The following is a 14,479-nucleotide window of genomic DNA, read 5'->3' as shown; positions in this document are numbered from 1 at the left end:
CCACAACAAGAGAAGCCACCATGATGAGAAGCCCACGCACCTCAACAAAGAGTAGCCCCCACTCGCCACAACTAGAGAAAGCCTGCGCACAGCAAAGAAGACCAAAACGCAGCCAAGAAAATAAAATAAATTAAAAAAAAATACACACACACACACACACACACACACACACACACACACACGATAAAGGAATCCAAACCTAACATTAAGGATAGTCATCAAATCACAAGGGAGGCAAGCAAAATAAGCAAAAAAGAACTACAAAAGCAACCTGTAAACAATGAACAACAGCAATAAGTACATACTTATCAATTATTACTTTAAATGTAAATGGACTAAATGCTCCAATCAAAAGACACAGACTGGCTGAATGGGTGAAAAAATAAGACCCTTATACATAGTGCCTAGAAGAAACTCACTTCAGATCTAAAGACACACACACTGAAAGTAAGGGGATGGAAAAAGGTATTCCATGGAAATGGAAATGAAAAGCAAGCTGGGTAGCATTACTTTGATAAATGGATTGATCCAACAAGATAAAACAATTGTAAATATATATGCACCCAAAAAGGGAACACCTAAATACATAAACCAAATAGAAACAAAGGGAGAAAGTCCCAGTAACAAAATAATAGTAGGGGACTTTAACACCCCACTTACATCAATGGACAGATCATTCAGAGAGAATATCAACAAGGAAACACTGGCCTTAAATAATACATTACGATAGACGGACTTAATAGCTATAACATATAGAACATTCCATCCAAAAGCAGCAGAATACACATTATTTTCAAGTGCACATCAAACACTCTCTAGGGTAGATAATATTCTAGGCCACAGAACAAGTCTCGATAAATTTAAGAAGACTGAAATCACATCCAGCATCTTTTCTGACCACAACACTATGAGACTAGAAATTAACCACAAGAAAAGAAAACACTGGTGGGCCAAACAATATGTGACTAAGTAACCAAAGGGTAACTGAAGAAATCAAATACCTGGTAACAAGAAAAATATACCTGGTGACAAATGAATATGGAAACACGATCCAAAATCTGTGGGATGCAGCAAAAGCAGTTCTAAGAGGTAAGTTTATAGCAATGCAAGCCTACCTCAGAATACAAGAAAAATCTCAGTACAAAACCTAACCTTATACCTAAAGGAACTAGAAAAAGAACACACAAACCCAGTTAGAAGAAATCATGAAGCTCAGAGCAGAAATAAATGAAATAGAGACAGTAAAACAACAGGAAAGAGCAAAGAAACTAAGAGCCGGTTCGGTGAAAAGATAAAACAAAATTTAGGTAAACCTTTAGCCAGGCTCATCAAGAAAAAGAGAGCTGAAATCAGTAAAATAAAATGATCAAGGAGATGTTATAACTGACATCACAAAAATACAAAAGATGTGAAGAGATTACTATCAACAATTACATGCCATGGGCTTCCCTGGTGGCGCAGTGGTTGAGAGTCTGCCTGCTGATGCAGGGGACACAGGTTCGTGCCCCGGTCAGGGAAGATCCCACATGCCGCAGAGCGGCTGGGCCCATGAGCCATGGCCGCTGAGCCTGTGCTCCGCCAACGGGAGAGGCCACAACAGTGAGAGGCCCATGTACCACAAAAAAAAAAAAAAAAAAAAACCAATTACATGCCAATAAAATGGACAACCTAGAAGAAAGGGATAAATTTCTAGCAACATATAATATCCTAAGACTGAATCAGAAAGAAACAGGAAATATGAACAGACCAATTAGCAACACTGAAACTGAATCAGTAGTTTAAAAACTCCCAAACAAAAGTTCAGGATCATGGAGCTTCACGGGTGAATTCTACCAAACATTTAGAGTTAACACCTATCCTTCTCAAATTATTCCAAAAAAAAGAAGAGGAAGAAATGCTTCCAAACTCATTCTTATGAGGCATCACCCTGTACCAAACCAGATAAAGACACCACAAAAAAGGAAAATTACAAGCCAATACCCCTGATGAACATAGATGCAAAACTCCTCAACAAAGTATAAGCACACCAAATTCAATAATACATTAAAAGAATTATACACCATGATCAAGTGGAATTTATCCCAGGGATGTAAGGATGGTTCAATATCTGCAAGTCAATCCATGTAATACACCACATGAACAAACTTAAGAATAAAAATATGATCATCTCAATAAATGAAGAAAAAGTTTTTGACAAAATTCAATATCCATTTATGATAATAACTCCAGAAAGTGGATATAGAGGAAACATACCTCTACATAATAAAGGCCACATATGACAAACTCACAGCTAACATCATACTAAATAGACACCATACTAAATAGTGAAAAGCTGAAAGAAAACATTTCCTCTAAGATTAGGAACAAGACAAGGATGCCCACTCTTGCCACTTTCATTCAACATAGTATTGCAAGTTCTAGCCATGGCAATCAGACAAGAAAAAGAAATAAATGGAATCCAAATTGGAAAGGAAGAAGTAAAGCTCTCACTGTTTGCAGATAACATAATACTATATATAGAATACCCTAAAGAAACTACCAAAAAAATATTAGAGCTATTAACTGAATTCAGTAAAGTTTCAGGATACAAAATTAATATACAGAAATCTGTTGTGTTTCTATACACTAACAAAGAACTATCAGAAAGAGAAATTAAGAAAACATCATTTACATCAAAAAGAACTGGGACTTCCCTGGTGGTCCAGTGGTTAAGACTCCATGCTCCCAATGCAGGGGGCCCGGGTTCAATCCCTGGTCAGGGAGCTAGATCCCACATGCCCCAACTAAAAGAGCCAGCATGCTGCAACTAAAGATCCTGCATGCTGCAACTAAAGATCCCACATGCCGCAATTAAAATGATCCCACACGCAGCAACAAAGATCCCACATGCCACAGCCTAAATAATAGATATTAAAAAAATAATAAAAGGGACTTCCCTGGTGGTCCAGTGGTAAAGAATCCGCCTTCCAACACAGGGAACGTGGGTTCGATCCCTGTTTGGGGAATTAAGATCCCACATGCCGCAGGGCAACTAAGCCCGCACACCACAACTATTGCGCTCACGCACCTCAATGAGTGAGCCCACATGCCGCAAACTACAGAGCCCACCCACCACAACTAGAGAGAAGCCCAAGCGCTGTAATGAAGAGACCGTGTGCCACAATGAAAGATCCTCCATGCCTCAACGAAGATCCCATGTGCCTCAACTAAGACCCAACGCAGCCAAAAAAATAAAGAAAATAATTAAAAAAAAAAACCCTAGGGATAAAATAACCAAGGAGGTAAAAGGTCTGTACTCAGGAAATCATAAGACACTGATGAAAGAAACGGAAGATGACACAAATGGAAAGATATGCTGTGGTCATCAACTGAAGAATTAATATTGTGAAAATGACCATATGCCCCAACATACTATAGGTTCAATGCAATCCCTATGAAAATACCAAAAGGCATTTTCATAAAACTACAACAAATAATTCTAAAATTTGTATGGAAACACAAAGGACCCGGAATAGCCAAAACAACCTTGAGAAAAAAGAACAAGGCTGGAGGTGTCACGTTCCATGATTTCAAACTATACTACAGTAATCAAAACACTGTGGTACTGGCACAAAAACAGACACATAGATCAATGTAACAGAATAGAGTCCAGAAATAAACCCACACTTACATAGTCAATTCACCTATGATGAAGGAGGCAAGAATATACAATGGGGAAAAGACAGCCTCTTCAATAAATGGTGTTGGGAAAACTGAAGAGCTACATGCAGAAGAATCAAACTAGACTACTTTCTCACACTGTACACAAAAATAAACTCAAAAGGCATTAAAGACTTAAATGTAAGACCTAAAACCATAAAATTACTAGAAGAAAACATAGGCAGTACACTCTTTGACATGAGTCTTCACAATATTTTTTGGATATGTGTTCTCAGGCAAGGGAAACAAAAGCAAAAATAAACAAATGGGACTATATCAAACTAAAAAGCTTTTGCACAGTGAAAGAAACTATCAACAAAATCAAAAGGCAGCCTACTGAATGGGAGAAGATATTTGCAAACAATATATATCTCTTATGGGGGTTAATATCCAAAATCTACAAAGAACTCAGATAACTTATCCAAAAAAACAAACAACACAATTAATAAATAGGCAGAGTAAAGCAACCATACTCCAATAAAAATTATTTATATATAAAAAAAGGCAGAGAACCTGCACAGACTCCAAAGAAGACTTACAGACAAGCAACAGACACATGAAAAGATGTTCAACATCACTAATCATCAGAGAAGTGCAAATCAAAACCATAACAAGATACCACCTCATACTAGTCAGAATAGGTACTATCAAAGAGAAGAAACAATAAGTGTCGGCAAGGATGCAGAGAAAAGGTAACTTCATGCATCGTTGATGGGAATGTAAAATGATATAGCCAACTGTAGAAAACAGTATGAAAGTTCCTCAGAAAATTAAAAACAGAACTACCATATGACCAGCAATACCACCTCTGGGTATTTTTCTGGGAGGAAAAAGAAAACAAACAAAAACACTAATTTGAATAGATATATGCACTGCAGCATTATTTACAATAGCCAAGATACAGAAGCAACCTAAGTGCCCACAAATAGATGAATGGATAAAGATGTGGTATACCTACAATGTGATATTACTCAGCCATAAAAAAAGAATGAAATCTTGCCATTTGTGACAATACAGTTGGACCTAGAGGGTATTAGGCTAAGTAAAATAAGTCAGAGAAAGGCAAATATCATATGATTTAACTTATATGTGGAATCTAAAAAAACAAAACAAATGAACAAATGTAACAAGTCAGAAACAATCATAGATAGAGAATAAACAGGTGGTTGTCATTGGGGAGGGAAGTTGGGGGATGACTAAAACAGGTAAGGGAGATTAAGAGGTACAACCTCCCTGTTACAAAATACATGAGTCCCAGGGATGAAATGTACAGCATGGGGAATATAATCAATATTATAATAACTCTGTATGGTGACAGAGGAGAACTAGACTTATGGTGATCATTCTGTAATGTATAGAAATATTAAATCACTATATTGTACATCTGGAACTAACTTAGTGATGTAAGTCAAGCATACTTAAATTGTAAAATAATTTTCCCGAAGAAAACAAAGCAGACAGACAGACAGACACACACACGTATTTCGGTTGCCAACATTTAAAATTCCCACAAAACATTTATATAAAATGTGGATTTATTTTGAAAAAGTAGACATTCTGGCAACACTTATTAGACTGCATTCCCCTTGACTGGGGCCAAGGAGAAGAAAGCACTATCTGGTCTGCCATAGCCCTATCACTTTTTATGATGTCACACTGAGTCATCCACCCACTGTGAGTTACCTAACTCTGGAGTCATTTGAGTTCGTGATGCTGGGTATAGTGAGTAAAGGAGAGAGAATTTAAGAGATTTAGGTGTTAGTGCTGACTCTGCCATAAACCAGCAGAATAACCCCTGGAAGTGCTTAGGCCCTGGGTTTCCTATTCTTAAAGTTTGGAAGTCTAACCCTGAAGTCTAACCCTGAGGTTTTATGATTCTCTTTTCTGGTACGTACTGAGAAGCAACTGCTGAATTTTCCTTCCCAAGTCTCACTAGAAGTGACAGTGGCAATCATCAACATGAAATGTTCTCAAAGCAAAATAGAAGACAACTAGAACCTCATTTAAAGAAGTTCCAAATGACAAGATGTCTTATAAAATTTTCAGTGGATTTTAAAATATTTCTAGTAAAAATGCTAAATCAACTTTCTTTATGGCTATGAAGTATCATGTCTACTAGATAATCTGGCAAACACAAAGAAAAAGAGCATGAATGATTTGGACAAGGTTTTCATGTTTTTGTCTCCACACTAGAGTTTTCTACAATGTATAAATTTCTTTAAGGGTATTAGTATATGAATTTTAGTAATGATATTAATAGAGAATAATACTTTCAATTATTGAAAACATTATATTCCTGGCACTGTAGGTAATGTTACATGGGTTAACTTTTCATTATTTAATCCTTACAACTCTGTAAGAGTGTAAACGGCATTATTTTCTTTTCATTTTACAGGCTCAGAGAGTTTAGGTAACATTTTCAAAATCACACAGCTAGTAGTATGTGCCAAAGCTGGGTTCACACCTATGTCTGCCTGGCTTTAACAGCCATTGCAATATATAAACTTTTAAAGCTAAATAAAAATAATACTTGCAGTGGTAAAAATCTGAAGGAAAAGAAACAAAAGTTTTTAAAAACACAGTGTACACACACACACACACACACACACACACACTTCTACCCCCAAAGGAAACTGTTGCTAGCATTTTGGCTTATTTCTTTTCTGTTCTTCCTTTTTTGCTTTTAATAATTTAGATTATACTAAACATATAATTTTAAACAGGACCAGGGATTGAAATTTTGGGGTTTCAGTATTGGTCCTTGGCATTTTTATGTGACACTATGCAATAGAGAGCCTTCAGTTACCACCCCTGCAAAACAGTGACAAGGAAAGCAGGTAAAAGTATGGTTCTAAACAGCATTTTCATAACAGTGGCAATCTGGATACATAAAGTGCCCAATACGTGAAGAACGGTCAAAGCAGCCATGGTACATCCTTACAATATAGTCATTAAAACTGATGTTTACAAAATCTTTTCATGTCACGAGAAAAACCTGCCTAGATTACAAAAAGTAACGTCATATACAAAATTGTTGCATTTAGTTCTCAACGACTGACCCACCAACCCTGCAAAGGACTGTACACAACACCTTACCTCAAGCTTTTCAGCTACCACGCGGACCAAGCAATGCTCCTCCAGGTGGCCGGCAATCGCCAAGCGCGCGGAGATCCAGGTCACACTCCGATGGGTCCGCAACACTCTGCGCACACACTCCCTCCATAAGCGACACACGCTGGGGACGCAAACGCACAAAGGGCTGTGAACGGACGTTCACTTCTCTCTCTCCCGCGGCTCACAAACCACCGGCCCCCACCACCCATTAGCGCAGCTGCAGGAGATTCCTGCGGGATCCAAAGTCCCCGGGAGGGGGAGGCGTCGGGCGCCGGGTCGGAGGGAGAGCCGGGGGCAGAGAAAACCTGGCTCCTCTGGGAAAGGTCCACGGGAGCACTACGGCCGGGGTACCTAGCTTATGGGGCCACCACCTGGGGCAGGGGTAGGGATAGGGATAGGGAGCCCGGGTCATCCCTGGGTCCCGACGGTATCCGCCCACCCCGCCAGCCCAGGCAAGTCCCGAGGTAAGCTTCCCGCCTCCTCTCCCCTCACCCGGCCACCCGCAGCAACGCCTTGGCGGGCAGGAAGGTGAGGACACGCTCCACCACCTCCGCTAGGTTACTCAACACGAAGGTGCTTCGCGGGTCTGCGGGGGAGAAGCCGCGGCGATCACCGCCACCGCCACCGCCACCGCCACCGCCCACCGGCTCCATGCCTCACCAACCCGACGGGGAAGCAGTACGGCGGCTCCGAGGGAGCGGCGTAGGCCGGGCCGCGCGCGTACTGAGCAGGCGCGCGCGCCACTTCCGGCCGGTCAGGGGAGGTGGTGCCGCTGAGGAGGCGCCCACGTGACTCCAAGCCAAAGCGTTTCCGGCGCTGGTCTGGGAGCGGCGGCAGGTTCTTGGAGGTGGTAGCCACGCGTCCTGTAATCCTCCCGTAACTTTCCAGGAGGCTTTCCACAGTCGAACCACATCCACCTCCTTCTGTGCCTCTCACTGCACTTGCAGCGGTATTTTCTTTGTCGGTACAGGTCTTTCTCTAATTCATGAGTTCTGGAAGGCACAGACTAAATAATGGGTCTTCACAGTCCCAATGCCTGTTAACAGCATGAGTCCAATTTTTGAACTGGCAGTATCTGCTTTAATAAACTGTGAAAATCACCATCTTTATTCAACACCGTGCAGCCCTCAAGTGCTGAATGTGTTCAACGGCTTAAAGAGCACCTACCATTGCTATGAAAGCACGCCCCCAAACACTAGTTCCCTGCTAGTAGCATCAGATTCACCTGAAAAATTCTGTTTGGCGTATTCTCGGTCCTCACCCCAGGCCTACTTAAGCACTTGGGGGTGGGGCCCAGCAGTCGTAGTTTTAGCTTTACTGTGATTTAAGCTTTCCCGTGATGCAAGCCCAGCTTGAGAATCACAGATAGAAGGAATGTAAGCACAGCAGATACTGCTGTATCCCCAGCTAACATCTATTCCTCTTGCCCCTTCCTGGCTAACAAGGGCCTGATCTGATGCCCAGCTCTTGACTGGTATATTTGGTTGGTCTAAACAAGCTGGTCTCAAACATTCTGGCCTCAGGACTGCTTCACAATCTTAAATATTGGCAACACTAAAGAGCTTCTTTAGATGGGTTATGACTATATTTACCATATTAAAAATTAAAACACTGGGGGCTTCCCTGGTGGCGCAGTGGTTAAGAACCCGCCTGCCAATGCAGGGGACACGGGTTCGAGCCCTGGTCCAGGAAGATCCCACACGCCTTGGAGCAACTAAGCCCGTGCCACAACTACTGAGCCTGTGCTCTAGAGCCTGCCAGCCACAACTACTGAAGCCCACGCTTCTAGAGCTGGTGCTCCTCAACGAGAAGCCACCGCAACAAGAAGTCCGCGGACTGCAACAAAGAGTAGCCCCCGCTCGCCGCAACTAAAAGAAAGCCCGCATGCAGCAACGAGGACCCAACGCAGCCAAAAATAAATAAATTTTATTTTTTTTAAATTAAAACATTGTAATATTAATTCACTTAAAATTTATGACACATAAACAAAATAACTTATGAAAAAATAACTTTACCAAATCTCCACCACTCTCCCCCTCCAATATTGAATAAGTGTAGCATCTTTACATCTTGCAAACCTCTAATTTCTGGCTTAATAGAAGACAGCTTGATCTGCTTCTGAATTCAATCTGTTGCAATATCACATCTATCACATCACATAGCCTCTGGAAAACTCCACTGTACACTTGTGAGAGAATGAGAGTGAAAATAGCAAATAATGCTTTAGTGTTAAGAGAATTGTTTTGACCTTAAAAACCTCCTAGATGGGTCTCAGGAGCCTCCAGCTTTCTCCAAATCATAACTTGAGAACCACTGGTCCATATTAATCATGAAGGTCTCATTCTTTTCACCAGCCATTAGTTTAGGGGTAGACACAGGCCCGAGTTGTAGCCAAGGAAAAGTGAGAGGCAATAATGCTTTGGGGGTGGGGGGGACTTCTAAAGAACTCCTCACTTCCTAAGGAGACACTAGACAACAGGACCATTATCTACCTCTGGATGGATTAAGGTGGCTGCACATCCAAGACAACAGTCTATCCAAAGATGAAACCAACATGGAAAAATCTCAAAGCAGCAGAGGTACCATGCCTAGAATTTTCCTACCTCTGGATTTCTTGTATGCGAGATAAACTGACAATTGTGTAAGAGGCTATGGGTATACTAAAGAGGGAGCAGATTACTGTAACTTGGAGAACTAGGGACAGCCATAAAGAAAGTAGCACTTGAATTTATATTAAAAAATGAGTGTGGGAGAAGGAATAGGTTGAGGAAGCCCTGAGTATGCCAAGTCTATACACACCAATTCTGGATTCTCTAGCTTTCTCTTGTGAAATCAATCTGCCTCTCTTCCCCTCAAGCCTCTCCTCACCGCATCCCACCATATATAATCCTATTCCAGAAACCCAACAGCCTGTAGAAACTTGAAGCAAAGACTATCTTTTATGAGGGAAAAGTGACAAAGTTACTTTTTAAATGGTTCTTTATTCATAAACTTGATGCAAGTTTACAAAATTTACTGTACATTGCCAAATAAATCTGCAATGAAAAATAAAGTCCCAAAAAAACCAAAAACCAAAAAAAAAAACCAAACAAACAAAGCATGCCGAATGTGCAGCTGTCAATCTGCTAGCCATCAGGATATTAAAGAATTCAATAACGTATTCAAGATTTAGCCTTAGGTTTAAGGAACTTTAATGCTTTAAAGAATTCTTCCTTTTCACTTATCTGAGCAACTGGCAATCATAACTTTATACAAATGTAACCAAGTGAACAAGAATGCCAGAAAATCTTTTTCTACTGTCTTCTTAACCAAAATAGAAAAAAAATAAAATAAAAGGAAATTAAACACAATAATGCAGAAGTGCCAAGTCTCTCAGATGTGGTTTACAAAGTTAAAAACTGAGTCTCAAAGCATAAGAAACACTTTTGAACTTTGTAATTGGTTTGTGCAGAAAAAAATGTGCTTCTGGATTTCTTTTTAAAAGTGCTTAATAACTAGAGTTTACTTTTAAATCAAATTTGGGTATATAAAAAAATCTACTACCAACCCAACAGGACTGATTCTGGTAAGGCAATAAAATGGAGAGTACACTGATTTAAGTCAGGTTTTATAAAAGAATTAATATATGTAGAGTTCCTATTAGTCTTTCAATGTAAAAGCCATTGTTATGACTATAGCAAAAACTTTAGGTCTCCAAATTAGATACTTTTTGTACTTAGCTGTGCAGTTTTTGTTCAAAGAATCTTTGTGCCAATCACTTTATAAGTTTATTAGTTTACAACTGATTGCAACATCCCGTTAATAAAATGGAAACGTAAAATGACTTAGTATTTAAAATAACTTCAAGCTCTATACTTCAAGCTCTTCTTCATAGTAAATATTGAACCAACAAGAAGCAGATTCAGCCCAGCAAGACTCTGATGCCCCAGTGGAAATGACTACTTACAAGCCTGAATTGGCACAGCCTTGCTTTGCTTTGCCTAAAAAGTACAACTTACTAAAGAGCAAATCTTGGAAAAACAATTCAGATCTTCATAGCCATAAAAAATAAAAAAACTTTAACAGTTTAATAAGTATGTTTCCTGTCATTATTTTGGCAATATCATAAAATGGTTTTAACCTGAAAAAGCTACTGTGATTTAGAACATCTTAAATTTTCTAAACCAATATTAAACATCAATTGAATTTTTATTGGCTTTAAATGGAACAATATATTGCAAATCCTCATAACACATGAGCTCAAAATGGGAAAGTTGCCCTCAAGTTGCAACTTCAGTAACCTGATGCTGACTTGTCTGCTTAACACATTTCACCTTTCAAAGAAAGAGATAAGGAGTGGCCAGTATGTGTATTTATCAGGAAAAATATAGTAAAGGCCCCACTGCTCAGTCCAAGATACCTAAAATGAGAAAAATGGAAAGGCTGTAACTTATACTGGATCAGTTGACAGATTATCCACTAAAATATCTATTAGCTAACATCTTCGGTACTGCTGTTATAGGGGCACTCAAAGCTTGTGTCTGCATGTTGGAAAGATTCTCTTTAAAGCAACATTGGTCCAAACATACAAAAGTCAACACATTTAGCCATCTTCCTTTGGAGGGGTGTACCAGCCTGAAAAAGAATGGGGGAAAAAACAGTTAAAATATTTTAATTCTTAAACCAACTAAGAGCAATGGCATTTTACCAAGGTTAGATACTTTCTCTACTCATAATTTTCCTCTGTAAGCCTACTTGGGTTGGTAACATAGCACTTTGATATTTATGTTCACAATATAAAGTTATTTTCTATGAATAAACTGTACTTGAGTTTTCAATATAAGATCTCTATATTAATGGCATTTCTACCAAAAGAGAACAGTGTGGAAATATTAGGCAACAAGCTAGGTTTTATATTTCATTTCAATTCGGTATTTGAAAGGAAACCACACTGAAAATAGCTATCCCCCAAACAAAATCCTGGTATTTTAGAATAAGAGGAACTTGGACTGTCATCAGGCAGTGATGTCATTTTACCAGTGAGGATGCCATCTCAGCAGGTGCACTGATTAAGTAAGCCCAAGATCAGATTTAGCAGAAGATACCAGAAGCCATCTCCTGAACCTGAATCTATCGCTCTTTCACCATAGCTAATTATACACACACCCACACTTTCTCAAATACAGTTTCCATAAACATTTTTGAATGCTGACTACAACATCTAATTTAACAAAAAATAAGACATAAGAAAAAAATATGTTTCTAAGCTCAACAAAAATATAAGCTCTCTCTAAAAAGGCAAATGAGATTAAGTATTGCTTGGTACGAAATTGCCATTGGAACAGTATGAATATACCAAGATTTGTGAAGCATCCACGTGGTTAATGAAGTAGCATACAGGAGTCTTTGGGTCTGTTAATTTAGGGTGCTGGAGATTATTATTATGAAAACCCAGCTTTGTCCTCAAGTTTTTTATCATTTCCCTCTTCAGAAGCTTGAAAATTGTTCTGAATACTACTCTTTCAGAAGTAAGCAGTCACTGCAAAAGTGGCAAGTTTGCTCTCTCATTAAAATAAAAGTGAGCACAGACAAAACACAAATCCTAAGCCACAAACTACCACATTCTAGCAAAGTAAAGAACACTTTACTGTAAATACTCTTGAAGAAAACTACTTCCTATCAATTTACTTACTCTGCACAAAAAAGCATCAGTTTCACTACCCCAGCTACCACGAATATCAGCACTTGGTTATAAAATGCTGTGCGTACACACTACTTGCTTTTTCCTCATGTTCGGCAAGACAGACATCATGCCAATTTTAGAGATGAGGAAACTGAGGCTGAGCAGTAATGGGACTAATTACCCATTAGCTAATGGGTGACACAAATGCCACTTGATAATAGGTCTCCTGATTCCAGGTCTACTTGTTTATTGCCTCACTATTAGAGACAAAAGCTCCAAACATGCATTGTGAAAATAAGCAAAATTTTAAAAGGCCAATAAAGTTTTGAAAGATATTTTAATATTTTTTTAAAATTTACAACTCAAATATTCTTATGTATAAACTGAAATCAGTACTTTTTTACTTGAATAATAAATGTGTACAATTGTCAAAAAGCATTAAGTAGTCTGAAGATGTTTCAGAAAGTGGTTCATGATCCTGATTGCATTTACTCAGTATTAACAGCAAGAACTCCACCTTTAGAGTTGCCTTTAACTCAATTCCTATCCCAATACCATACATTTCAAGTGAGTAAAGTGATCCATTCCTCAATCTACTCAAAAATCTTGACTCTGACTCAGAGGTTCGCAGGCCAAGTATTTAGGATACAAAGATTTTGAATGAAACACTGTGTGTGTATCCTCAGGTTAAACTTTTTCACTGTAGTGGCTGTACTTTGTAAGAAATTAAAGCAAAAACAGAAGAATAAAACATGATAAATATCAACAGTACATTATGTAAAATTTCATAAATGGCAATAAATACTTATTTAACTAAACATACCATTTTTCTCATGTATCTGTACAATGGAATTATAGGATTGTTGGGCTCTTGCTAGATTATATTGATTCTGAAAGAGAATTATACATTTTATATCAAAACTATAAGTAGATGAAAATCATTACAAATAATTTATGGATGCATCACTGCTGTACTTAAAAGAACACAGGAAACTAAGTTATATTTCCATTTCCAAAATAAATTTCTCAATTTCATTATTCTCTACCATTTTAGAGGGACAACAAAACCGTAACTGTTCTCTAGGAAAGATCTACAAAATTCACAGTTCATTTTTATAAGTCCTCCTACCACTGCACAAGTACAAGGCTTTATGAATAAACTTAAAGGATGCTATTTGGATGCAAGCAGAAAAACTCTTCCTCATAACTTCCATCAAAAAAAAAAAAAAAAAAAAAAAGAACGACAAAATATTACCTTCAGGTAAGGAAACATTAGGCTTTAAGGACTACACATATGAATGACATTTTGAGTTAAAAATCTAAAGAATGTCCAAGTGGCATCAAGCCATTACTAAAGGAGTCTTCTTTTGTTAACCTCTAGATCAGAACCTCTTTTAAGGGGCCAAGTTTAGCATTAATTTTATCCCCATGAGTACAACTGGCCTACATCTTAACTTCCAGTTAATACATCATAAGCATTCTCCATAGTGGTACACACCTATTATATTATGTCACAGAATTTTTAAATAAATTCACACAGCATAAGAATAAATGTATAAACATATTCTAAGTAACAACTCTCCTTCCTACCTGTCCTGAAACCACCCAGTTCCTCCCCTATCCACCTTCCTTCTTCTACCCAAATTAAATACTGTTATTAGTTTCCTTCTTCTACCCAAATTAAATACTGTTATTAGTTTCTTTCTTGTATAACCTTAAGGTTATACAAGAAAATTAATGTACAGCCTATTGTTGTCAGTCACTGTCCCCTGCTTTTTCCTCTCAACAAATGATAGGTAGCATGACAAAGTAAAAAATTATATCCTCCTGGTTAAATGAGACTTTCATCATTAAGTAGTTGCTAATGCTTTCTGTTCCAAAATCAAATTGTTTGATACTGCAGCTACATCATCTTTTTGTTAGTGTATACAGGCAAACCTCATTTTATTGCACTTCACTTTACTGCACCTAGCAGATATTGCCTTTTTTACAATTTGAAGTTTC

At 38.4% G+C, this 14,479-nt stretch overlaps 2 protein-coding genes across 4 annotated transcripts in view; both read right to left on the bottom strand.

Moving 5' to 3' along the window:
* The window catches only part of FBXO22 (F-box protein 22), a 30,553-nt gene extending 23,087 nt beyond the window's left edge, over positions 1-7,466 (bottom strand). Inside the window, exons 1-2 of the mRNA XM_022580141.3 lie at positions 7,306-7,466; positions 6,796-6,934 (exon numbers count right to left, since the gene is read on the bottom strand). Of these exons, the coding sequence (XP_022435849.2) occupies positions 6,796-6,934; positions 7,306-7,466 (300 nt within the window). The remainder of the gene's footprint in view (positions 1-6,795; positions 6,935-7,305) is intronic.
* A 2,308-nt stretch (positions 7,467-9,774) lies between these two features.
* The window catches only part of UBE2Q2 (ubiquitin conjugating enzyme E2 Q2), a 71,355-nt gene continuing 66,650 nt past the window's right edge, over positions 9,775-14,479 (bottom strand). For 2 of the 3 annotated variants that reach the window (XM_089906947.1, XM_089906946.1), the window contains 2 exons: positions 13,299-13,365; positions 11,434-13,184 (listed from right to left, as the gene is read on the bottom strand). In XM_089906947.1, coding sequence (XP_089763073.1) covers positions 13,093-13,184; positions 13,299-13,365 — 159 coding nt within the window. In that variant the 3' untranslated portion in view covers positions 11,434-13,092. The other variant, XM_022580143.3, reaches the window with a different exon arrangement.

Source organism: Delphinapterus leucas, chromosome 2 (assembly GCF_059928025.1).
Source record: "Delphinapterus leucas isolate spDelLeu-1000000601 "Yukka" chromosome 2, BTC_Dleu_Yukka2, whole genome shotgun sequence".
NCBI classification, from domain to species: domain Eukaryota; kingdom Metazoa; phylum Chordata; class Mammalia; order Artiodactyla; family Monodontidae; genus Delphinapterus; species Delphinapterus leucas.
The sequence above is the reverse complement of the archived record's forward strand: the minus strand, read 5'-3'. Positions and strand labels throughout refer to the sequence as shown.